Source organism: Eptatretus burgeri, chromosome 2, assembly GCF_056783735.1.
Source record: "Eptatretus burgeri isolate ZD-2024b chromosome 2, Ebu_testis_v1, whole genome shotgun sequence".
Classification (NCBI taxonomy): Eukaryota; Metazoa; Chordata; class Myxini; order Myxiniformes; family Myxinidae; genus Eptatretus; species Eptatretus burgeri.
In genome coordinates, this window is record NC_140962.1 from 27,375,248 (window position 1) to 27,402,830 (window position 27,583).

At 41.4% G+C, this 27,583-nt stretch overlaps 1 protein-coding gene across 4 annotated transcripts in view; it reads left to right on the forward strand.

Annotated features, from left to right (window-relative positions):
• Positions 1-27,583, forward strand: part of DCAF8 (DDB1 and CUL4 associated factor 8) — a 96,564-nt gene that overhangs the window by 1,787 nt on the left and 67,194 nt on the right. For all 4 annotated transcript variants that reach the window (XM_085866572.1, XM_085866575.1, XM_085866583.1 and 1 more), the window contains exons 2-4: positions 677-725; positions 955-2,879; positions 3,021-3,161. In XM_085866572.1, coding sequence (XP_085722698.1) covers positions 680-725; positions 955-2,879; positions 3,021-3,161 — 2,112 coding nt within the window. In that variant the 5' untranslated portion in view covers positions 677-679. The remainder of the gene's footprint in view (positions 1-676; positions 726-954; positions 2,880-3,020; positions 3,162-27,583) is intronic.

Sequence of the window (27,583 nt, forward strand, 5' to 3'; positions counted from 1 at the left end):
GGGATCCTTGGGTCCTGAGTTCAAGCCCCGTCGGCCGCTGAATTAATATACACCAGGGGCGTTGACTCAGCCTGTCATCCTTCCGAGGTCGGCGAAATGAGTACCAGTTCCAGTGTGTGTACTGGTAGAAGGGCACTGCATCATCGACACAGTCACGCTTCAATAAATGATAGCTTCCAAGCAGTTAAGCTGCCATACGACCACCACGACCACCAAGACCATGTTGCTTAACCATAAATGATTGGTCAGCACATAATAGACTCATGATGATGTGACGTCTCACAAGTGGAAAGCTCGCTTGACAACGCTGACGGCTCAAGCCAAAAGCATGATGAGTTGTTGGGAATATGTTGTGTGTTGGGGAAATTCTACCTAATTATCAGAAATCACTACTATACATGTTACATAGCAGCCCTCACTACTCAAGAATGTACAGCCAAGGGTAGCATGTGAATGTGGCAAATATTTGGTTATTGAAGGTATGGAAAAATAACTTTTTTTGTCGTTTATCGTTCCTCTTATTTACGTAATGTGTATTTGTTTTTTTTTTGCAATTTTTGTTACTTATTAAAAACGTTGATCAATACGTTTAAATGTGGTCCAAAGCCATTGTAGTTCAGACATACATCTTGAAAGAGATGATGTAAGTAATTTCCACTTCAATCCTGGCTGGCAGGTGATGTCGGGTGATGGATTGGAGAATAGTCTCGACACATTAAACGATGGTAAGAGGGCAATCAAAAGGTAGACGCTGGTTTGATCGCAAAACAAAACACATCGGCTTGTTACGCACACGCACACGCACACGCACCACTGTAGCTTCGGCAAAATCTGTTGCTTAATTTGTGCAAGTTACCGTTGGATAAACCTTTGGCTTTATGGATGTGAGGCCACAAGGTCCAACGTTGACCTTTTTTGAAGAAAACCTGAAAATGATGGAATATTTATTTGCAGATTCGGATGATGTTGAACGAGGTGAAGATGACCAGGGAAAGGTAGATGATGGTGGAGAAACTGAAAAAAGAGGAATTTTGGAATTAGCTGGAGAGAAAGAAGTTGAAGCAACGAGAGATGGGGTGGAAGGAAGAGACGGTGAAATGGTAGATGATGAGTGGGAGACTGCAGAGGAAGAGGATGAAGATGATGAAGATGAAGAGCAAGATGGGGAAATGAAACAAGATGAAAATGGAGAAAGAGGGGAACAAAGGGCTGGAGCTTTAGCAGGGGAGAGAGTGAAGGAGAGAGATTTAGGACAAAGAAGGAGGGGCAGAAGAAGAGTAGCGAGTTGGCATCATCGTGTATCTGCTCGACTTCGTCGTCGTCATCATCATAGTGACAATGAGGACGCCGACAACATTTCGGTGGTGAGAAATAATGTTGATGTAAATCTTGATCAGTGGCTCACTTCCGAACTGCAACCGTTGTCGCTTCCAGGTTGGTGTGTTGTGCCTGCTCTTCGCCTCCGAGAAGTTGCAGGGCCAGGGCGAGATTTGAGATTATGGGCTAAGTTTCGGTTTGATTTGTCACCTTCGTACAAGACAGAATATCAGCCAGCATCATGTTCAGAACAGGAGTCAAAGTTGGGGTTAGAATCTGAGCAAAGAATAGATTTGGTTCCTGGATCTGTGTCTGGGTCAGAGCCAGTTCCGGGGACTTTGTCTGTTTCGGAGCTGGTTCTGCTGTCTGGATCTGGTCCTGAGCCGGTTCCGCTGTCTGGATCTGGTCCTGAGACGGTTCCGCTGTCTGGATCTGGTCCTGAGACGGTTCCGCTGTCTGGATCTGGTCCTGAGACGGTTCCGCTGTCTGGATCTGGTCCTGAGACGGTTCCGCTGTCTGGATCTGGTCCTGAGACGGTTCCGCTGTCTGGATCTGGTCCTGAGACGGTTCCGCTGTCTGGATCTGGTCCTGAGACGGTTCCGCCGTCTGGATCTGGTCCTGAGACGGTTCCGCCGTCTGGATCTGGTCCTGAGACGGTTCCGCCGTCTGGATCTGGGTCTGAGCCGGTTCCGCCGTCTGGATCTGGGTTTGAGCCGGTTCCGCCGTCTGGATCTGGGTCTGAGCCGGTTCCGCCATCTGGATCTGGGTCTGAGCCGGTTCCGCCGTCTGGATCTGGGTCTGAGCCGGTTCCGCCGTCTGGATCTGGGTCTGAGCCGGTTCCGCCGTCTGGATCTGGGTCTGAGCCGGTTCCGCCGTCTGGATCTGGGTCTGAGCCGGTTCCGCCGTCTGGATCTGGGTCTGAGCCGGTTCCGCTATCTGGATCTGGGTCTGAGCCGGTTCCACTGTCTGGGTCTGAGCCGGTTCCCCTGTCTGGATCTGAGCCAGTTCCGGTTCCCAGGTCTGGCTCGAAGTTGGTTCTTAAATATGGGGCTGAGCCTGAACCTGTTCTCAGGTCTGGGTCAAAATTGGTTCCTCCTTTTATTTCTGAGCCGAGGATGCCCCCATCAATTGAACAACATCCAAGTTTGGGCCATGATATGAAGTCGGTTTTGCTGGTGAAACCAGGGTCTGAGGCAGAGTCGAAGGCGAGGATTGAGTCAGAATCGGGGTCACAAAAACGGCTCGATTTTCAACAGGAAGTAAATGTACAATCCACTCACAGGATGAGGTATCGAACAAGGCTTCAATCCTGCTGGACGTGCTCAGCAGCAACAGCAGCTCCCTTCAGGCATGCGGCACTGTCTTCCCGCTCTTTTGCCAGCCGCCTTGCTCTGACTACCCATCTGGAGGGACATAGCGGTTGTGTCAATGCACTCGGCTGGGATGCAAGTGGCCAGCGGCTGGTTTCTGGTGGGGATGACCTTTCTGTTATCCTATGGGATTGGTCACGTTCTCGTACCTTACTTCGTTATGACAGTAAGCATCGAGCTAATGTATTTCAGGTATGTTGAGTTGGTGCACCGCACTACACTTTTTACTTTTTTTCCTTTTTTTTTTTCAACTCAAGAGGATTAGAAATTCACCTTCATTGAGTAAGATATCTTTTCTTTTCTTTTCTTTTCTTTTCTTTTCTTTTCACTCAGACCAAGTTCCTGCCTCCCCCTGGAGATTCTACAATAGTGACTTGTGCAAGAGATGGCCAGGTTCGTGCTGGTCACTTGTCAACTGCTGGGGGTCCTCCTCCAACCCGCCGCCTTGTTCAACACCGTGGTGCTGCGCACAAGGTCAGACTGCTGTTGGTTTTCACTATAAGATGGTAAGGCATCCTGTAGGGTCAAGGGGTTCAGTTTCAACAGCTTGAAGGATGGAAATGTGGGAAGTAAATTTGTAAGCCTGCACGTGCTTCGAAGTTGCTTCAAAAAATAGCAATTGCTGTTCTTGCGTTTTGTAATAGAGCTGCATTGTGTACACATTTGTTTATGCACTACTGTTTGTTTTTTAATGTTATGTTTACCTTTTGGTCTGGCAGTAGAAATACCTACCATTGCCAATACCTACCAATAATGAGTGGGTTAAGAAATGAGGGAGGGGTGTTTGGCAAAAATAGAAAATTACTTCTCATAGTGAACTTTCTAAAAACATATTTGTTTGCACACATACTTTGAATGCATCAAAATATCTATTTATCTTTAAAGATTTAAAATTATTTATCTGAAAAACGACTCTTCAAGGTTTACAACATAAAATGACGACCGTATTTTTTTTGATGTACAAGTCAATAATTTTTTTCTTCCAGGCTTCGACTTGCTCGCAATTGACGGATCTTTGGTTTAAGACAATGTGCAGCATAGGTTAAAAAAAAAAAATTTGTGAAGTGTGATATTTTCTCAAATACATTATATAATTATTAATTTAAAACACTACAGAAATCGTTGCCCTGACCTTTTGCCGATTGGGTGAGCAATTAAACATGAACCCTGTTGACTGACGCATACAAAACTTTGAATGGCACTCGGTAAAGCGCATACCTCTGCCAGACTGAACAGTTTACCTTTTATATCTCACTGATAGATCGGATCTCCATCTGAATCTTAAGAAAATCTAATCGGCTTGTTCTTGTCACCTAACCAACTCATCCACCAAGTTTTGTCATAACTCGTCCACAAATTTTTGAAATGTAATGCTATACTGGATATCGTTTTTGGCCCCATCTCTCAATGGTGAAGTCACTTCTTTTTTTGGTTCGCGGGTGCCAGCAGTGACCACTATTGGTTCGCGGGCGCCAGCAGTGACCACTATTTTCGTTGTGTCTGTGTGTCTATCTGTCTGTTGGGTCGCCGAAATAGGTGACCCTTATTGTCAGTAATTGTCTGTTTGTTTGGATGTTTGTTCGTTTGTCATCAGCATAATTGGAAGTAAACGTGGGTGGATTTTGACAAAACTCAGGTGGTAGGTACATCTTATGACCTAGTGCTTTGGAAATTGTGATGGTTTCTAGGGACGCTTTGGTTCCCTAGCAACAACCGAAAAACCTTCAAAATCGGAACCGTTCACGCGGAATCAATTCCGAAAGCCATTATCCCACGTATGGTTATGAAATTTGGCACGAATGATCTACAGGTGATGCTCTATCAAATATATTCAGGTTTTTGTGATATGTGGAATACTTTACCCGCAGCGCCCCCTACAATTTGGGTATGCGTGAAAATTGAAGGCCCCCTAGCGACCAGGTGAGTGCATTGATACGAATGAAACTTTGCAGGTTCATGGTACTCAATGAGTACTACAACTTTGCCTCATGACATATTGACCGGTTTCGCTTCGGTCAGGGGTCAAAGGTCAATTAGTGCAAAAATCGATAATATGCGAGAGCTGGAGGTGCTTTCGTGCCAAATGCTACTCCTCCTTGGGTTATGGTCGGATGGTCATGAAAGTTCACACTAATCGTCTGGAATACATTGTGCACAAACGATCGAGCCGGATTTTCGATTTAGATCTTTGTTCACCCACAGCACCCCCTCGAACTTTGGGGATTTCCGATTTCAAACCACATTTTCGGTACTTTTCATTCAAATGGATACCGAGTAGTTATCAGGGGATGGAACTGGATGAGATTTGATATGCATAATCTTAAGGTGATTCCCTATCCGCTATATGGCATCCATTTTGCTCTATATCTTATAATTTCCATGCTCTGCAAACCATTGCTGCCTACCGGCTTGTTGGGATTCGCTAGATATCCGTTATTGTCGTGTGTGTGTGTGTGTGTGTGTTTTTCTCTGCAACGCGAGGCTCCACAGCACAAACCAGCAAACCAATTTCAATGAAACTTGACGAACAGGTGTCATATGAGCTGGGAGTGTGCGCGTTTGAGTTTCGTTGCTAAGCAACCACCCGTTGCTATGCAGCGGCCGAAAAACCGCGTTTTAAGAACCCAAACGGTAACTGACGTAGCGCGGCTTCTATGATGAGTAGAGTGACCGGACCAACTCCTGCCTATTCCTTGCATCCCCATCTAGTTATCGTGACAGCATAACGTTCCTCTATCACTCATAGTTTCCGAATGGCAGCCCTCCGAATGTGGAAAGGTGGTGAACCAGGGAATATGTTAAGTGACCTTGACCTCGGAAAACGTCGACGGCGGAACGTTCAAATTCGGTGTATGGATAGAGTTTAATAACTACTACAAAATTGAACTGCAGCATTTTCCCAGATTCGATCACCAAGGGTGTCGGGGCTGAAATACGCAAAATTCGAAAAAATACTTTTTCTCGACCTACGTTCACTATTTTCAATACTTGTCCAACAGTTTTGAATGTGGAGAAACGAGACTTCGGAATTAAACACTTCGAGATATTTAGAAAATTTTACTCGAGCCGATTTTTGATTTAGGTTTTATTTTTCAAATGGTTGTCCTGTGAGGAGTGCCAGTTGGTGAAATACCTAATAGGAAAAATCTTGCCAGGCAGAGGAACAATTGTATGTGAACCAATACATCTTGGCAATGAATCTTCGTCGGTGGATTGGTCAGAATGAAAAGCATCGTATCCAGCGCTTCGAATCCTACCAGATCCCTCGTTGCCTACCGGCTTGTCTGTCTGTTTGTGACTCTCTCCAGAGCATAGCTCCGTGACGTTTGATGCGATCTTCATGAAACTTGGACACAAGCTAGATATCATGGTCTAGTTGTGTCTTTTTGTATGAGGGGCATCCCACTCCTCTTGTGGGCGGAGCCACGCCCACTTGAACTTTTGATTTATTTATTTTTTTCTCGATTTTTTTTTCTCACAATTTCATTTCCTCGGAGCTGTGCGTAATGTCCATAAGTACAACATATAAAAAATCCGATTTGATTTGGTCAATTTTGACAGAAGAGATAGGTTTTTACGGTAGAGCTTCCTCAAAAGCTTCCACTAACTCGATTGTACCTATCGTGGCATTGTTCAATAATGCCCGCGAACCATCATCACCTCCCAGCTAGTTTTCATTGTGTCTGTCTGTCTGTCTGTCTGTCTGTCTGTCTGTCTGTCTGTCTGTCTGTCTGTCTGTCTGTCTGTCTGTCTGTCTGTGACTCTCCAGAGCATAGCTCCGTGACGTTTGATGCGATCTTGATGAAACTTGGACACAAGCTAGATATCATGGTCTAGTTGTCTTTTTGTATGAGGGGCGTCCCACGCCCGTTGTGGGCGGAGCCACGCCCACTTGAACTTTTTATTTTTTATTTATTTTTTTAATTTTTTTTTCTCTTTTTTTTATTTTTTTATTTTTTTTCCTCGCAATTTCATTTCCTAGAAGCTGTGCATAATGTCCATAAGTACAACATGTAAAAAATCCGATTTGATTTGGTCAATTTTGACAGAAGAGATAGGTTTTTACGGTAGGGCTTCCTCAAAAGCTTCCATGAACTCAATTGTACCTATCGTGGCATTGTTCAATAATTCCCATGAACCATCGTCGCCTCCCGGCTCATATTTTATTTTTATTTTTAAAGAAATAAAAAAATTCGCATATCCAGATCCGGCTTCGGATCTTCACCAAAATTAAATCAATTCGTCCTTATCACACACCCAGCCTGCCCACCAATTTTTGGCTGAGTCAGTCCATAACTTTTTGAGATAGGGCCAACAACGATATATAACACTATCTGTCAATGTTGAAGAATCGCTTAAATTCTAGTACCCGGATCTGGATCTTCACCATAGTCAAATCATTTGTTCCTTGTCACACACCCAACCTGTCCACCAAATTTCATCTGAATCCGTCCACAACATTTTGAGATATCCTGCACACAAACAAACAGAAAGACAGACAAAAAAAAGAGCAAACACCAAAGGTGGACAGAGATTATGTGATGGAGAATCGTTTTTGTTGTCACACACCCAACATGTCCATCAAATTTCATCCGAATCCGTGCACAACTTTTTGAGATATCATGCTATATACAAGAGATATCATAGCTTCCCATAAAGTCATGCAAGTCATACACGGCAGGCTTCAAGTTGGAATTTATTAAGTTAACTGAGGAAAATGGCAGGAATATGGCTGCGCAGTTAATACGGTGTTGGCGAGAAATGCAGTATATATTAAGTGCTGTACTTCTGTTTCAGGAGTTGGCAACCTTTTTGTTCAGAAGAGGCAAACAAAATTAAAACATTGAGCAGTTGGTGCACAAAGAGCCAATCAGAGAATTTAAACACACAATGTCTGACTTAATTGTGAAAGTGAAATGATGAAATGGTCAAAAATTTAAGTTTATATTGTACTTCCATTGGCGTTTTCTGTTCAAGCAAAGCTCAAGCGATGGTCAACACTATTAAAGATTTGGCATTCCAGACAACTTTCAGTAACTAGAAGGGCACTCGCGACCTCACCAGATATGCCTTCGTCCACATTATTACATCATTATACATACTTGTACCAAGTTTGATTTAAATCCCTGAACCCAGATTCCAAATATTAAATAATTCTGGCTGCCAGTCCCATCAGGTTGAAATTTAAAACATATATTCCACATGTCATCTCGATCATAATTGTGACGTTTCACGTCTATTTATATCGCAGTTCAAGAGAAATAATTGTAAAAATATTTTCATTCAATCCAATATGGCTGCCAGACCATGTGACCTATGAATTATTCATGAACACCCTGTTATTCCCAAGGCTGACCAAACATGTGGGTGAAGTTTCCCCTTGATCTGTCGAGCCGTTCTGGAGAAGAAGATTTTTAAAGGTATATTCTTCAAAAAGATTTGCCTGGTGTTGGCGCAGTGGTTAGGGCAGTGGCTTGGGACCCAAAAGGTCTTGAGTTCAAGCCCCGTTGGGACACTGAATTAATGTATGTATATATATGTATATATATATATATATGTATATATATATATATATATATATATATATATATATATATATATATATATATATATATATATATATATATATATATATATATATATATATATATATATATATATATATATATATATATATATATATACACATACCAAGTCAAAAACACCAGGGGGTTGACTCAGCCTGCCATCCTTCCGAGGTTGGCGAAATGAGTACCAGTTGTACTGGGCCCGGTGTATGCCCCGGTTAGAATAGGTGTACCATATTCCTGTGTGTCGTTAGAGGCGACCAGGGTTGCGTCAGGAAGGGCATCCGGTGTAAAAACCTATGCCAAATCATTATGCGGACAACAAAACGAATTTCCATACCGGATCGGTCGAGGCCCGGGTTACCAACGACCGCCACCGGTACCGGTGGTCAGCAGGGTACCAGTGGAAATTGTGCTACTGCTGGGCGAAGGAGGAGAAGGAGATGGGGAAGGCGAGTCCGGAGGCAGTGGGAGAGGGGGAAGGGTAGAAGTGTGCAGGTGAGAGTTGGAACTCTGAATGTTGGGACGATGACTGGCAAAGGGCGAGAGTTGGCTGATGGAGAGAAGAAAGGTGGACATACTGTGTGTACAAGAGACCAAGTGGATGGGGAGTAAGGCTAGGAGCATTGGAGGTGGTTTCAAACTGTTCTACCATGGTGTGGATGGGAGGAGAAATGGTGTCGGGGTAATCCTGAAGGAAGATTTTGTCAAGAGGGTATTGGAGGTGAGGAGAGTGTCTGACCGAGTGATGAGTGTGAAGTTGGAAATTGAAGGGGTGATGATGAATGTCATCAGTGCATATGCCCCACTTATGGGGTGTGAGATGGAGTATATAGAAGATTTCTGGAGCGAGTTAGATGAAGTGGTGGAGAGTGTATCCAAGGATGAAAGAGTGGTGATTGGAGCAGATTTCAATGGGCATGTTGGGGAAGAGAATAAAGAGGACGAGGAGGTGATGGGTAGGTACAGTCTCAACAAGAGAAATGTGGAAGGGCAAATGGTGGTAGAGTTTGCAAAAAGAATGGAAATGGCAGTGGTAAATACGTATTTTAAGAAGGAGGAACACAGGGTGACATACAAGAGTGGAGGAAAGTGCACACAGGTGGATTACATCTTAAGCAGGAGATGTAACCTGAAAGAGATTAGTGACTGTAAGATGGTGGCAGGGGAGAGTGTGAGGGAGATAGCAAGGAAGGTACTTGGTGTGACATCTGGACAGAGGAAGGAAGATAAGGAGACTTGGTGGTGGAATGAGGAAGTACAGGAAAGTATAAGGAAGAAGGGGTTGGTGAAAAAGAAGCGGGATAGTCAGAGAGATGAAGAAAGTAGGCAGGAGTACAAGAAGTGGCGGCGAAAGGCAAAAAGAGAGGTGGCAAAGGCCACGGAAAAGGCATATGACGAGCTGTATGAGAAGTTGGATACAAAAGAAGGGGAAAAGGATTTATTCCGATTGGCAAGACAGAGGGACCGAGCTGGGAAGGATGTGCTGCAGGTTCGGGTGATAAAGGACGCAAATGGGAATGTGCTGACAAGCGAGGAGAGTGTGTTGAGAAGGTGGATGGAGTACTTTGAGGAGCTGATGAATGAAGAAAATGAGAGAGAAGGTTGGAAGAGGTGGAGATAGTGAATTTGGAAGTGGGGTGGATCAGTAAGGATGAAGTGAGGACTGCTATGAAGAGGATGAAGAGTGGAAAGGCGGTTGGCTCAGATGGTATTCCAGTGGAGGCATGGAAGTGCTTAGGAGAGATGGCAGTGGGGTTGTTAACCAGATTGTTTAATAAAGTCTTGGAAAGCGAGAGGATGCCGGAGGAGTGGAGATTAAGTGTACTGGTTCCGATTTTCAAGAATACGGGTGATGTGCAGAGCTGTGGAAATTACAGAGGGATAAAGTTGTTAAGCCATACCATGAAGGTGTGGGAAAGAGTAGTGGAAGCTCGGTTGAGAGGAGAGGTGATTATCTGTGAGCAGCAATATGGGTTTATGCCAGGAAAGAGCACCACTGATGCGATGTATGCTTTGAGAATGTTGATGGAGAAGTATAGGGAAGGCCAGAAGGAGTGACATTGTGTGTTTGTGGATTTAGAGAAAGCTTATGATAGGGTGCCAAGAGAGGAGTTGTGGCATTGTATGAGGAAGTGCGGAGTGGTGGAGAAGTATGTGAGGATCGTGCAGGATATGTATGAGGACAGTGTGACAGTGGTGAGGTGTGCGGTAGGAATGACGGACCGGTTTAAGGTTAAAGTGGGATTTCACCAAGGATCGACTGAGCCCTTTCCTGTTTGCAATGGTGATGGACAGGTTGACGGACGAGATCAGACTGGAGTCTCCATGGACTATGATGTTTGCGGATGACATCATGATCTGTAGGGAGCAGGCTGAGGTGAGCCTCGAGAGGTGGAGGTACGCACTGGAGAGAAGGGGAATGATAGTCAGTCGGAGTAAGACGGAGTACATGTGCGTAATTGAGAGGGAGGGTGGTGGTATGGTGCGGTTGCAAGGAGTTGAGGTGGGGAAGATGGATGGGTTTCAATACTTGGGATCAACTGTCCAAATTAATGGAGAGTGTGGGAGAGAAGTGAAAAAGAGAGTGCAGGCAGGATGGAGTGGTTGGAGAAGAGTTGCAGGAGTGATTTGTGACAGAAGGGTAGCTGCAAGAGTGAAGGGGAAAGTATACAAGACTGTAGTGAGACCAGCTATGTTGTATGGTTTGGAGGCGGTGGCACGAACAAAAAGACAGGAAGCGGAGCTGGAGGTGGCAGAGTTAAAGATGCTGCGATTCTCGTTGGGAGTGACGAGGATGGATAGGATAAGAAATGAGTGTATTAGAGGGACAGCGCAGGTAGGACGGTTTGGAGACAAAGTGAGAGAGGCGAGATTGAGATGGTTTGGACATGTGCACAGGAGGGAAGCGGAGTATATCGGGAGAAGGATGCTGAGGATGGAGCCGCCAGGCAGGAGGAGAAGAGTAAGGCCAAAGAAGAGGTTCATGGATACGGTGAGGGCGGACATTTGGGTGGTTGGATTGTCAATGGAAGATGTGGAGGATAGAGCGAAATGGAGACGGTTGATCCGCTGTGGTGACCCCAAACGGGAGCTTGCCGAAAGAAGAAGAAGAAGAGAAGATTCTTCAAAAAGATCATAGCTGCCAAACCATGTGACCTGACGTCATAGGTGGATAATTTTCATTCCTCGTGGATAGGTGATCATAACTATAAAGTTTTTCACCTCAATCTGTTCGGCCATTTCGCAGAAGAAGATTTTTGAAGGTTTTTATGTGAAAAACATTATGGATTCTGAACCACGTGATCAATAACGTCATGTATTTTTTTTATTATTTTCCCCCTTACAATTTAGATGATCCTCAAAATTTTTCAGTCTGATCGGATAAAGCATTCGACGTATGCAATTATGACGTCATACCGAAGGCACCTATGACCTCAACAAACAGAATCACACTCTTTTCCCATGGGGAGTACTTCACATTTGCCAAGATTGATTTTTTTCCATGGAGTTGTTTTGGAGATGCAGAGGTCAAATTTTTTTTCCTTTTTTTCCAACATGGCTGCCACACCATGTGACCTATAATGTCAGAATTAGGTTACCCAGTCAAATGCACTGGGTAACCTATTGTTTTTCTTCTGTTTATCTTTTGTTATTGGGGTACCCAGTCGAATGGACTGGTTAACCTGTTGTTTTTCTTCTGTTTATTTCTTATGAGGGTACCCAGTCTAATGGACTGGATAACCTATTGTTTTTCTTCTGTTTATTTCTTATTAGCTCGCCTGTTCGAAGAACAGAGAGCTATAGCGATACCCCTGGCGTGAGCGTCAGCATCAGCGTGAGCGTCAACATCAGCGTGAGCATGAAAATGTTAAAGTTTTTGGTGCAAATTATTTCCTTTCTAATATTTTTATCTACCACACTATTTTTTACTGATTACAATATACAAATACATATATTGCTTTAAAATTATTTGGATCAGACTTCACTATAGCAAAAGATTATTGTGACGTTAATGGGGACTTGGTTCGGCAGCCATCTTATTTTGAATTTTTTTTTTTTTTTTTAAGTCTTCTCCAGAACAGATGGACAGATTGAGGCAAAACTTTACACACGCATTCCATATGACATCCTTTCACAAGTTTGTTAATTTCTTATTGATAGGTCACATGGTTTGGTGGCCATATTGAATTGACCTTAAAACCTTCAAACATCTTCTCCAGAACGGCTGGTCCGATCAAGGGGGAAACTTCACAAGTGTATTCTGCACGCATAGGGGAAATACGTTTGTTAATGAATAATTGATAGGTCACATGGTTTGGCAGCCATGTTGGATTTAAGAAAAATATTAAATAATGTTTTCTCTGGAACTGCTTAATCTATCGAAGCAAAAATTTGCAACTATTATCTTCTATCATGTCTGCATACATGGTAAAAATTATGACATCACAAGTCACATGGTTTGGCAGCCATCTTGAATATAAAAAGGTACCTTATCCGATTAACACGAAACTTAACACGTGTTCCACTACACTATTGGAAGCAGAATGTAAATTTATGATGTCATAGATCACATTGTTAGTTAGCCATGTTGGATTGAAAATTACTAAATTTAAATAATCTTCTTCTCCAGAACAGCTGGACAGATTGAGACAACAAATCCACACACTTTCCCCAAGACATCCTTTCACAAGTTTGTTAATTTATAAATGATAGGTCACATGGTTTGGTGGCCATATTGAATTTACCCTAAAACATTAAAAACATCTCCAGAACGCTGGTCAGATCAAGGGAAAACTTCACATACGTATTGCACACGAGTAGAGAATATGTTTGTTAATTTCTAATTGATAGGTCACATGGTTTGGCAGCCATGTTGGATTCAGGAATTATATTAAATAATGTTTTCTCTGGAACCACATAACCTATCGAAGCGAAACTTAGCAACTATAATCTACCCCCATGCCTGCAAATACGGTAAAAATATGTTGTCACAAGTCGCATGGTTTGGAGGCCATCTTGGATAGAAAAACGCACCTTGTCCGATCAACACGAAACTTAACAAGCATAATCCACCTCCCCATTAGATGGAGAATTTAAATTTATGTTGTACTAGGTCACATGGTACGGCAGCCATATTGGATTGAAAATTAATAACTTTAAAAGTCTTCTTCTCTGAAACGGCTGAACAGATCGAGGCGAAACTCCACACATATGACCGCCTCTCCATGACGAACAAAAAGTTATCTCCCCCTTTTGATGTATGACACATCGTTTGGCAGCCATATTGGATTGAAGGAAACATATTAATTAATGTTTACTCTGGAACTACTGCATCAATAAATGTGAAACTTCAGGTTATGATGGAACAGTCATGTGGAATGAAGGGTTGAAATTTCAACTCTATCGGCCCCATGGTTTGGCAACCATGTTGAATTGAAGGGGAAATATTAAGTAATATTTACTCTGCAACCGCTGTGTCAATATATGTGAAACTTCAAAATTATTATCTCGCCGACATGTGAAACAGGTTTAAAATTTCAAGCCGATCGGCCACGCGGTTTGGCAGCCAGAATTATTTAATTATTTGAATCTGAGAACTTTTAGATTTTTTTTGATTTTTTTTATTCATGAAGGCTCACTTGGCTGCAACTGCTTGCGTTTGAGGGTACAGTAATAGCCATTCAGTTGATACTGACTGTCCCCAGGAAAAAGGGCTGACTGCATACGTAATAAATAGATTGAACACTTTGTGCTACCCGGTTCGTAACTCGTCAGTCCCGCACTGTATTGAAGCAGGGCTGTATTTGTGTCACCATTAAATAATGTTTTCTCTGGAACCACTTATCCTGGCGAAGCGAAACTTTGGAATGATCATCTCAGTCTCATGTTGCATCAAAGGGGGATGTCTGGGTACCAAGTCATCACTGCCAGCAGTTATAAAGTGGCAGTTCAAGTTATCATTAAAACATGATACATGAGTCGCGCATATGGTGACAATGCAAACTGGTGGTTTTTCTGTCATAGATGTTTAGGGATTTAAAATATTTTTTAAAAACGAAGATGGCGATGCGTAGGACATATAATGAGAAAATGAGGGGCATCTGTCTTAAGAAGCCATGTTTTGGACACCAATGGGGGAAGGAGCAAAGAAACACATTAAGCAGAAGTGTTGAAAATGAACTTCAGTCAAAAAGGGGAATTGCACTGGAATATGCAGAGCGGATTGCTCAAAACTCAGCAGAATGGAGGAATCCTGTTGCGGCTCTCTGTGCTGAAAAGCACACCAGGTCATAAGAAGAAGTAGAAGAAGAAGATTGCTTTCTTGTTGGACTTCTGCTGCTGCATTGTTTTGCTGATTTCTTTGAAGTCCAGGTCATAGCTGGTCAAGTTCAACTTCATGCGGGTATTCAGGCTTTCTTCTGTTAATCTTGAGTGCAATTTTTATCTTCGCCGAAGGAGAGGGTATTGCATTTGGGTCCGTCTGTCTGTCTCTGTCTGTCTGTCTGTCTGTCTGTGTTTGTATGTTTGTTTGTCCACACAGAACTTTAGTGTTTTTCTTCGCAACCGCTTGTCAGATTGAGTCTAAATTTTTACCATAGGAGCGACTACTCGTGTAGAATGTTTTATTGATAATTATCATGTCATACGTTACATGGTGTGGCAGTCATGTTGGAAAAATAGAATAACATTGGACCTCTGTATCTCTGAAACTGGACCAAGGAAAAAATTGAAACTTGGCACATGGCAAGTACTCCCCATGGGGAATAAGTGTGATTTTTAAAAAGATGTTATAGGTGCCTTCGTTATGACGTCATTGCAGATGTAGAATGGTACATCCGATTAGTATGAAAATGTTTGAGGGTCATCAAGGGATAAAATAGTCCACAGAAAAAGAAAAAAAAAGAATTGATGATGTTATCCGTTACTTGATTCAGCAGCCATATTGTTTTTTTTTTATAAATTTTTTTTAAAACCTTTAGCCACTTTAGAGAAGAAGGTTTTTGAACAGATCTCTGCAAAACTTCACACATATATGATGACCTATCCATGAGGAACAAAAGATTCACAGTTCACACAGATGATGAGATTGGTCACATGGTTTTGGCAGCCATATTGGATTTACCCTAAAACCTATTAAAAAATTCTTCTCCAGAACGGTGGACAAATCAAGAGGAAACTTCACACATGTTCCCCAAGTCTTGGGTGTACACTTTTGTTGAGGAATAATTGGTAGCTCACATGGTTTGGCAGCGATATTGGATTGAAGAAAAATATTCAATAATGTTTTCTCTGAAACAGCTTAATCAATCAACGTGAAACTTCACAGTTATGATCGAGACGTGATGGGTAATACATGTTTTAAATTTCAACTTAATCAGACGCATGGTCTTGCAGCCAGAATTGAATTTTTTTTTTAACTTCATTTAAAAATTTTTTTTCGAATAAGGCTCACTTGGCTGTGCCTGGATGGGTTTGAGAGTAAAGGAGTAGCAGCTGAATTGCGAATCATATTCAAGTTCCTCCTAATTACTTCATCTTTGCTCTTTAAGGAGCAGCCATAATTTTGAAGTTTTACGTCGATTTCACGTCGTCGTCGATTTTGAAGTTTCACGTCGTCTTCAAGAGAGAGAAGTTAAATATTTTCCTTCATCCAATATGGCTGCCAAACCGTGTGACCTATGATATCATAAGTGGGGAACTTTTTGTACCTCATGGAAAGGCGATCATACCTGTGAAGTTTCAACTCGATCTGTGACGCTGTTTTGGAGAAGATTTCAGAATTTTTATTCGGGTATCCAGTCTAATGGATAACCTATTATTTATCTTTTGTTTATTTCTTATTTTTATATCTTTTTTTTATCCGCAGGCAATTTTTGGGTGTTTTTGCTTTAAAAATCATTTTCTCGGGAGCGTTAAGTCCGATCGACATGAAATTTTCACCATAGTATGGATCTTTTTTGATAGCAGACTTAATTGATAATTATGACGCCATAGGTCATGTGGTATGGTGCCATCTTGAAAAAAAACGAAAAACTTTGCACCTCTGTATCTCTGAAACAGTGCAATGTAAAAACAATTTCACTTCATGCATTTTAATGAACTCACCGTGGGGAACACGTGATTTTTTTTTTGTGACGTCATGGGTAAAGTGATGTCCTGGTGAAAATTCTACAGGTAGAATGGACGCTGCATGGGAAAAATCTGATATTTCTTGAGCGTCATCTACGCAACAATTCACTGTCGGAAAAAATTATTTTGACGTAATACGTCACTTCATTTGGCAGCCATATTGTTTTGAAAATTTTTTTAAAAAAATCTTCTTCTCCAGAACGGCTGGACAGATTGAGACGTAACTAAACAAACACATTCCCCATGACGTCCTTTTACAAGTTTGTTAATTTCTTATTGATCGGTCACATGGTTTGACAGCCATATTGAATTTGCCTTAAAACTTTCAAACATCTTCTCCAGAATGGCTGGTCAGATCAAGGGGAAACTTCACATAGGTATTGCACACGCATATTGAATATAAGTTTGTTAATGAATAATTGAGAAGTCACATGGTTTGGCGGCCATGTTTGATTTAAGAAAAATATTAAATCATGTTTTCTCTGGAACTACTTAATCTATCGAAGCGAAAATTTGCATTTATCATCTACCACCATGTCTGGATAAATGGTAAAATTATGACATCTCAAGTCACGTTGTTTGGTGGCCATCTTGGATAGAAAAACGCACCTTATCCGATTAACACTAAACTTCACACATGTGTTCCCCTACTCCATTGGAGGCAGAGTGTAAATTTATGATGTCTTAGGTCACATTGTTCGGCAGCCATATTGGATTGAAAATTAATAAATTCTTAAAATCCTCTCCAGAATGGCCTGACATATTGAGGCAAAACTTTACTCACTCTTTCCCCAAGACATCCTTTCACAAGTTTGTTAATTTCTAATTGATAGGTCAGATGGTTGGGGCCATATTGAATTTACCCTAAAACCTTCATACATCTTCTTCTCCAGAACGGCTGGTCAGATCAAGGGGAAACTTCTCATACATATTGCTCAAGGGTATTGAATACAAGTTTGTTAATAAATAATTGAAAGGTCACATGGTTTGGCAACCATGTTGGATTCAAGAAAAATATTAAATAATGTTTTCTCTGGAACCACTTATCCTATCGAAGCAAAAGTTGGCAACTATCATGTAACCCCATGCCTGCATATATGGTAAAAATTCTGACATAACAAGTCACTTGGTTTGGTGGCCATCTTGGATAGAAAAATGCATCTTGTCCGATCAACACGAAACTTAACAAACATGATCCATTACCCCATTGGAGGGAGAATATAAATTTATGATGTAATCGATCACGTGGTCTGGCAGCCATGTTGGATTGAAAATTAATAAATTACAAAGTCTTCTCTGAAATGGCTGAACAGATTTACGAAGAACGAAGAAAAACACTAAAGTTTACCCTGTGGACATACGGTGACATTTCCCACACATTTATTGCTTCGCGTTCAAGTAATTTAAACGCCAATTCAATTGTTACCGACAATGCCCCCAGGAAAAAGGACTAACTGCATACGCAATAAATAGATTGAGCACTTCATGTTACTCGGTCCATAACTTGTCAATCCCGCATTGTATCAAAGCAGGGTTGCGTCAAAGCCGGACGTTCTGGTACCCGGTCATCACTGCTGGCAGTTATAAAGTGGCAGTTCTATTTAAAAAAAAAAATTTTTAATCTATGTTTTCTCAAGCTGCCGAGCCACGTGACCAATGATGTCGTAAATTTTTTTCTGTTGACCAATTTATCCCAAGATGACCTTCAAAAATTTTCATACTCTTCAGATGTAGCATTCTACATATGCAATGACATCTTTTTTTTTTAATCACACTTATTCCCCATGGGGAGGACTTGACATGTGCCAAGTTTCAATTTTTGTGACAGAGCAGTTTTGGAGATGCAGAGATCCAACGTTCCTCCTTTTTTCCAACATGGCTGCCACACTACGTGATCTATGATGTCATAATTATGATTTGAAGATTCTACATGAGTAGTCACACCGATGGTGAAAATTGTCATTCTGAGAAGCGGTTCCAGAGAAAAGATGATAACAAAATGCAGGCACGCATGGACGCATGTACGGGACCGATCGCTTAACTCCGCTTTTCGCTTTGTGAGCATGGGCTAATAAGCTTGCTCTCACTTGCCAAGCCAGCCATTCCTTATCAACCATTTATTTGGAGTGCTTGCTTAAGTGCTTAAGCCACCTGGCAAGCGTTAGCAAGCAAGTTGGTAATGGAACACACCCCAATGTGCAGCTTTGCTAATTCCGTTTTACACAGATGGACAGATTGAAGATATCTTAACCAATCAAAACTGAATGAAACTACTGACTCAGAAATACAAGCAACAATAAGATGTCTGTCTCCATGCAATGGGCCTGTTCATTCACGACAGGCCAGAGATCTGGCTCTGGGCCAAGCCTGGGACAATAACAAACAATAAGATTATCAGGTAGGACAGTATGTGGATCACAATTAAATTAATAATATATACTACAACCCGTGGTCATTTGTAAATATGATTTATGAACAAATCTAATAAATAAGATTCATCGGATGTCTGTCTGTTCACGTTTTTTGCAAGGACCGCTGGATCGACAACCACTAAATTTGGCACGCAGCCCAAGTCCGATCCAGGGATTGTCCTGAAGGTATTTTCATCCACCACGGGAGCCTTTAAAGATCACTTTTCTGGCGTTTTCGTTTCTATGCAATCTCATTGGTTAACAGATATCACATGACGTAACACGGCCTAAGGCCAGCACACCTAATTAGTCGAGCTGTCTTCCACCCATTGGCTCACTGCACAGCTGGCCTGACTCCACGTGCAAATGGAACCAAATTAAATAAATATTATGTTCACTGTTTTCGTGCTGTCTGCTACGGTAAGTGGTATACAGTACGTGCCTATTCACAATTGCCACGCCATGCCTGTCCCTTGAAGGTGTATGGTTTAAAAATAGTGTTGTATAACTCTGTAAAGGATCAATTTTCTTTGAGAAATAGAACTTTACAATGCTCGCGCTTTCTGCCTCCCTCACAGCTTCCATCCATCCAGCTTTTACAGGAAGATTCATTATTGACTGTGACTGGACATTTGATATCATTTTTACGTCCTCTGACATAGCTTAAAGGGGAACCCAAATGCTCAGATCACCTCAACAGTGATCTATCCTTTGTGCCTTTTTTTTCTGATTTATAGTAGGTAATTTTGTGATTAAAAATCTTCTTCTTCTTCTTTTTCTTCTTCTTCTTCTTCTTCTTCTTCTTCTTCTTCTTCTTCTTCTTTTTCTTCTTTTTCTTCTTTTTCTTCTTTTTCTTCTTTTTCTTCTTTTTCTTCTTTTTCTTCTTTTTCTTCTTCTTTTTCTTCTTCTTTTTCTTCTTCTTTTTCTTCTTCTTTTCTTCTTCTTCTTTTTCTTCTTCTTCTTTTTCTTCTTCTTCTTTTTCTTCTTCTTCTTTTTCTTCTTCTTCTTTTTCTTCTTCTTCTTTTTCTTCTTCTTCTTTTTTTTCTTCTTCTTTTTCTTTTTCTTCTTTTTCTTCTTCTTCTTTTTCTTCTTTTTCTTCTTCTTCTTTTTCTTCTTCTTCTTTTTCTTCTTCTTCTTCTTCTTCTTTTTCTTCTTCTTCTTCTTCTTCTTCTTCTTCTTCTTCTTGCATTTCTTCTTCTTCTTTTTCTTCTTCTTCTTCTTCTTCTTCTTTTTTTTTTCTTCTTCTTTTTCTTCTTCTTCTTCTATTTTTTCTTTTCTTCTTCTTCTTCTTCTTCTTCTTCTTCTTCTTCTTTTTCTTGTTCTTCTTCTTCTTCTTGTTCTTCTTATTCTTCTTCTTCTTCTTCTTCTTCTTCTTCTTCTTCTTCTTCTTTTCTTCTTCTTCTTCTTCTTTTTCTTCTTCTTTCTTCTTCTTTTCTTCTTCTTTTCTTCTTCTTTTTCTTCTTCTTTTCTTCTTCTTTTCTTCTTCTTCTTCTTCTTCTTTCTTCTTCTTCTTCTTCTTCTTCTTCTTCTTTCTTCTTCTTCTTTCTTCTTCTTCTTCTTCTTCTTCTTCTTCTTCTTCTTCTTCTTCTTCTTCTTCTTCTTCTTCTTCTTCTTTTTCTTCTTCTTCTTCTTCTTTTCTTCTTCTTCTTCTTTTCTTCTTCTTTCTCCTTCTTCTTCTTCTTCTTCTTCTTTCTCTTCTTCTTCTTCTTCTTTCTTCTTCTTCTTCTTCTTCTTTTTCTTCTTCTTCTTCTTTCTTCTTCTTCTTCTTCTTCTTTTTTCTTCTTCTTCTTCTTCTTTTTCTTCTTCTTCTTCTTCTTCTTCTTCTTCTTCTTCTTCTTCTTCTTCTTCTTCTTTTTCTTCTTCTTCCTTTTCTTCTTCTTCTTCTTCTTTTTCTTCTTCTTCTTCTTCTTTTTTTTTTTTTTCTTCTTCTTTTTCTTCTTCTTCTTCTTCTTTTTCTTCTTCTTCTTCTTCTTTTTCTTCTTCTTCTTCTTCTTTTTCTTCTTCTTCTTCTTCTTTTTCTTCTTCTTCTTCTTCTTTTTCTTCTTCTTCTTCTAACTTTTTCTTCTTCTTCTTCTTCTTTTTCTTCTTCTTCTTCCTTTTTCTTTTTCACACTTTGCCGTGACACCACACAGAGAAGTCGACTGCCATATTTGTATTGTATTTACGGGTTACATCGCAGTACGATTTAACTCAATGTGTGAATAATTTTCGATTTTTTTACAAATGTACCGATAGTCGATCCATCCTTAACAGTTGTGTTGTTTAGTAAGGTCATCCGCCACGATTGAGAGAGGGTGCCGTGTCCGTGCTGCCATGCCGTGTCCGTGCTGCCATGCCGTGTCCGTGCTGCTATGTCATGTCGTGCCGTGCTGTGCACGGTTTAAGCGGAAGAAACAAGTTACTTCAACTGTTGCACAATCTCTGCCGAGCTACTCGCCCATGTGAACGGGTGATTTAAGTTATGGCACAGCGCAAATGACGTCCCGAGAAAGTGTTAAATGGGACGATCCCATAACACACAGGCCAACTGATCAGCCCGTGACGGTGTGACGAAGCATTCATCGCCCATTTTGCCTTTGGTGTCCGAGCTGCCTGGGCGGTGTATGTGCGGCGTCCGTGCTGGTTAGTGATTTATCAATTAATAGTTAGTAATAGAAGTGATTTTATCAATATATAAAAAAATCTCTTTACAAATACTACCACATGTTTTGGAGGCTCCCATCATCACTGGACGCTTTAAAGGAGAGGATGTGTTCCTGCCAAGGATTCCAATCATTTCCTCTGATTTGCCCTTTCAATTAAAGTGTGTACAATTTCCCAGACAGCTCCATTTGGCCATGTCAATCAAGGCACAAGGCCAGTCCTTGACGTTAGTTTGGCCTAAACTTGGAATCACCATGCTTTTTTCACAGCAACATTGACAATTATATGTTGGATGCTCCAGCGTTCGGCATGAAAGTAATTTAGACATTTTTGTACCTGAAGGTAGAACAAAAAATATCATGTACCTTGCTTTGTAGTAGTCCAAAAAAAAAGTTCAATTAAATTATCTAATGATTTCAAAAATGTACAGAACCTGTTGCAATGGTGGGTTCTTTTGCATCATAGCTTGCCTTCGAAGTGGTCCCTATTCCCCAACCATCCCACCTACTACCTCTGGGCTGGAACATAAAACCAGCATTAACACATTCTATGAAACGTGATGAATGCTGTTTACAACCTAATGTACTTTGAACCGAGCTCTCTATTGAGCCATCAATATCTTTGTGATGGGCCTCAAGCACATTAAATGGAGATATCAACCGAAATCTTGCATGTAAACAAAATTTTCAATGAAATTTTCCATGTAAAAGCCACAGGTTTTCAAGAGTTATGAATATTGTGGTGTGGTGCAATTTTGCAACAAAAGATGGCATCAATATTTGCTAATTCTTCCCGTTCGTGGAATGGGTAATCAAGCTATCGAATAAATAAGATTCATCGGATGTCTGTCTGTCAGGTTTTATGCAAAAACTGCTGTGCTGACAACCACCACATTTGGCACATAGACCAAGTCTGACCCAGGGATTGTCCTAAGGGTATTTTCATCCACAAACTCAGCCTTTAAAGACCCCTGAAGACCCCATAAATGCTTATTAAATGCTTCAGAGATTAGATTGCATGCCTGAGAAGACTTTTTGCATGTTTGTGAGATAAGATCCTGAAGGCCCCAAAGACACTTAAAAACTGTAAGACCTCAAAGACCCTGAAGACTTCAAAGGCATTTAAGATCTGTAAGACCTCAAAGACACTTAAGACCCCAAGACCATTTTACCCACTTGTGTTCTGGCTCTCCTGCCGCAACAATTCCCCACCCCATCGGTTCTTCTGCCACTGGTCCGCCTGCCCCATTCTCGGCTCCACCGGCTCTCCTGCTTCTCCCAATTCTCAGAACCCTCCCCCCCACCTCTCCCCCAACTTCCAACCCGAGCAACACCGGGTAACCCTGCTCGTATCATAATATTCACCTCCGCCACCAAAGGTGGACAGAGGTTGTGTTTTGACCCTTGTCCGTTTGTTTGTCTTTGAGCAGGATAGTTGAGCAGGATAGTTGTCTTTGAGCAAAAAGTTGTGGATGGATTTGGACGAAATTTGGTGGACAGGTTGGGAGTGTGACAAGGAAGAATTGATTTGAATTTGGTGAGGATCTGGATCCAGATACGATTTAAAAAAAATTTTTGTCAGTTATTATTCACCATTGAGATATGGGGCTAAAAACGAAAGATCTGGCCTATCAGTGATATCCGAAACGTAAACTGTTCAGCCTGACAGAGGTATGCGCTCTTCTTGTTTGAATGAAGTGTTTGGCCTGTGTATTTTATCTTTATATGTGCATTTGCACAAGTAAACTTTGAGGCTCTGCAAGCCACATCGGGATCACTGAAGAACCTTGCAAGCCATAGGCTGCCCTCCCCTGCTCTATATGATAACAAAGATATTACAAAACTATTTACATTCCAAATTTATCCGAAGGGTCATCCCACAAAGTAGTTCAAATAATATGCACAAAACAGCTCATTAATATTCATGACCCTGGAAGTACCAATACTGAGCAATGCATTGAATGTCATGTAGGAATCAACACTTCTCTTGTTTTGACTGACATTTTTGCTTACTACTACAGTTGATATAGCTTGTCCAAATCAACTTATCTATGAATGAAGGAAGGAAAAGTGGGAGAATTGGTCAATTCAACATGTAGTCCACATCGACTTGTAATAATTCTGTCGTTACCATGCATTCATTATTTAGACGCTAAAAAAATAAAAAAGCGTGTGAGGAAATCACCAAGGAATTTCCAACACTGAGAACACGATGTGCTGGATAGTTTGATCCATTTGTGCTTCATATTGCTTTATCTTCACTTTCCCCAATGGTCATGCTGATCTGATTTATGATGCACAAAGTAGTTTGTGATCATGTAATTTCTTGCTGGTTCATTGAAAAATCGAAATTTATTCCATCACTGTATAATTTGGGTAATGACCTGAGTCACTTGAGTGGGTCATATTTATATTATTAGAAGTAATTGTGAACACAGAAGAAAACCTGGGTATAAAATGCAAAGTGAGAGAATCGCTTATCATATGTAACCAGAGTTGGTGTCAAAGCCACCCAATGCTCGCTTGTTTATACATTTATCGTTTTTAAAAGACTAGTCTAATAATGTTTTTTTTTTTTATAAAGCATTGCAGTGAAGTCTGATCCAAATAATTTTAAAGCAATATATGTATTTTCATATTGTAATCAGTAAACTAATACACATATTATATGAATAGCAAGTGTCTAGTATAAACAGGCGAGCATTGGGTGGCTTTGACACCATGTTAGGTTGACATTAAAAAAAAAAATTTTTTAATCATTTGTTAATTTCAACTTCACTACACCAATAGTATACCCCCAAAGGAACCCCCAGGCCAAATATCAGCATCTGAGTACACATTAAATGAATTGCAAGCTTCTAAAAAATAACTTGCACCAAAAACTTTAATGTTGATGTGCTACAAAAAAATTAAGTTCAAAACATTTGAAATAATTTTTTAATTTCAACTTCACTACACCAATAATATACCCCAAAGGAACCTCCATGCCAAATATCAGCATCCTAGTCACATATTAAATGAATGGCAAGCTTCTAAATAACTTGCACCAAAAACTTTAACATTTTCACGCTGACTTTCACGCCGGGGGTATCGGTATAGCTCTCTGTTCTTCGAACAGGCGAGCTAAAAATGAAATGCTCCATAGTACAGTCATGTGTTCATTTTGTATACTGATTGGTTGTCATGCAAGCAATCAGATGGACTCCAAAAGGAAAGAAGGTGAGAGTATAGTAGTGTGGTCGAATACCATGGCTCCTGGGAAGTAAATATCCCAAGACGAGAGAGAACACACACACACACACACCACACACACACACCACACACACACACCACACACACACACCACACACACACACACCACACACACACACAACACACACACACACACACACACACACACACACACACACACACACACACACACACACACACACACACACGTGCTTGACCAATCTCGGCATTTTTTCGGTAATCGCTCTGATAAGTCATTGTGATTACCAACGACAGTACGTATTGTATCCAACCCAAAAACCTTTCGTGCCTTTCTCTTTTGTTTTGGGGGAATTTCAGTGAACAAATTAACAAATCAACGTTGCATTAGCCATGTTTTAAGGAGATGTGCATAAACATTATTCTTTATAAACAGCTGCCAATCGTCATGTGATGGCTCGGAAAAGTTTGGCGCTGTGATTTCTAAAACATGTGAAGTCAGCAAACGGCTCAGAAATTGGTGGTATCAAATATATTTTCCTTGAAACTCTCTGAGAAACCAGGTAACTTTTCCAAAGAACAATGGATTCATGTAAAATAACCAATTCCTTTAGAAACAGCCATGAGGACAAAGGAGGAAACTGCTGAGGTAAAAAGTTGAAACCTCCACCACAGCTCCACGCACCTTGGGCCTGCATGCGAGTTTCGTCCATGCACCAGCAAATCCCGTGCATCGCACACACGTAACCAAGCATTCAGGCACACAAGCAGTTCAACATACCAGCTATGTTGTACTGCTATCCCATGTATGTGAACGGGTATCGCTTGTATATATGTATACACACACACACACACACACACACACACACACACACACACACACACACACACACACACACACACACACACACACACACACACACACACGAAGAGTCCCTTTACAAATCCAAGGCTACCCATTTATACCACGTTCGTGTGTGCTGCCTCATTACTTCTTCATGCTGAGAACAAACTGACCTCCGGATCAGGACATGAACTATGTTTTTAAAACCACTATTTCCTGTAGGTCACACTCCAAGTGCCTTAAGCACTCGAGCAAGCACGCCAATGAAACGGCAAACGATAGGAAGACTATTGGTAATAGGACATACCTGCAAAAAACAAATAAACCGCTAATGTCCTAACATTTTCAGATTTCACTCCAGATTTCAACAGTGATTTAATCCACGTGATCTGATTCTCAAAACAGCAATTAAATTTCGACTATACACTTATTTACTCCGTGAGAGTAGATCATGGTAAATCTCTCTCCATCGAGTGCAGCCTGTGGCTGCTGGTTGCATCATTGGTTGGGACGCGGCAATGCCGCTGATGCAGTGTCCCCCTTACGAGTACACTGGTGCTCATGATGACAGGCTGAGTCACCCTCCTGGTGTATTTTAATTCAGCGGCCAACGGGGATTGAACTCAGGACCCAAGGATCCCAAGCCGCCACCCTAACCACTAAGCCAACACCAGGCTTATCATGGAAAATGGCATCATATAATGCATGAAATCGCTTCAAGCTCCTGATTTGAAAATGATAGCACTTGCAAAAGCGATGTATGCAGCGATTCGTAGGAATGAAAATCAGGCATTCAATGATGTGGGGGAAAAAAGAAACATTTGCACACTTTATCATTAAGAAACCGTTGCGGCCTTTTCCAAGTCAAGACACTGTTGAGCAGGCCAAAAAAAAAGGCAAGAGACAGAGACAGAGACAGACAGACAACCGAGAACAACTCCTTGATAAACGATAATTAAATAAGGTGAAAAATTATTTTCAAAATGAGTGTTTAAATGAAGCCAAATACCCAATTTTCACCCACCTTGTAGTGCACTCCTTTTGGCATGCATGCAAAGTTTCAGGCTGCTGGGTTTCATGGTTTTGATGTTCTGGAGGGCGCGCACACACACACACACACACACACACACACACACACACACACACACACACACACACACACACACACACACACACACACACACACACACACACACTGACATTTATTAGTTTAGATTGAAAAAGTACAGGGCAGAGGGTCGACAAGACACTATCGTAAATAGAACAATCCAAGCGAGTCAAAAGACACGAAGAGGAGATGGGAATATTCCAACCTATATACAATGATGAGACATAAACTGTAAAACATAACTCACTTGGTGCCACAGATCACACTTTTACAATATGACAGTAATACAGGCAGGATTTCCCTTTTCTCTGATGCACAATGTGGGTTCAATTCAACACAATGCAGCCTGTTTTAGAGACCAAGTACAAGACGAGAGCCAGTAATGATGGTGCCCAGAAGAAGTCAAACTGCCACGAGCAGTCCCAGTGATGGGGAGGCCTTCAACCAGGCCAGATGGTCCCCTTTGTATTTTTTTAGACGGAGTCTTCCTGGTCCTCCAAAAACACTTCGGTGGATTCCGTATCCGTATATATTGTTACGAATTTCAGTCTGCCCGGCGTGCGATCGGCCACGTAACTCGAATCGCGACCGCGTCGCTCACCCGAACGGACAATTCAGTCGTGACCCTCTGTGGAACAACCGCCAGGAGTTCGTCACGGGTGGGTCTTTCGACCACACCACAATCGTGCCAATCCGCCACCCGTGCAGGATAGGGTTGTTCGCCAAACTCGACCTACCTAAGTACCTGCGCGGGTACTTAACCGGGCGATCGTACCTCGCCGCTGGCCGGCCGAGGACACGAACCGCTTAAGCGGTCCGTTCCGTGCTTCAGTGATAACTGAGCGGTGTTATCGCCGGCCCCGACGGACGTGATTATTTACCGGGTGCTTACACCCTTCTACCAATTCCTTCCGTGATGTAAGATGGAACTTTCAAACAAAGGAAAGGACTCAACAAAATGGGGAACAGTTCGACAAGTAC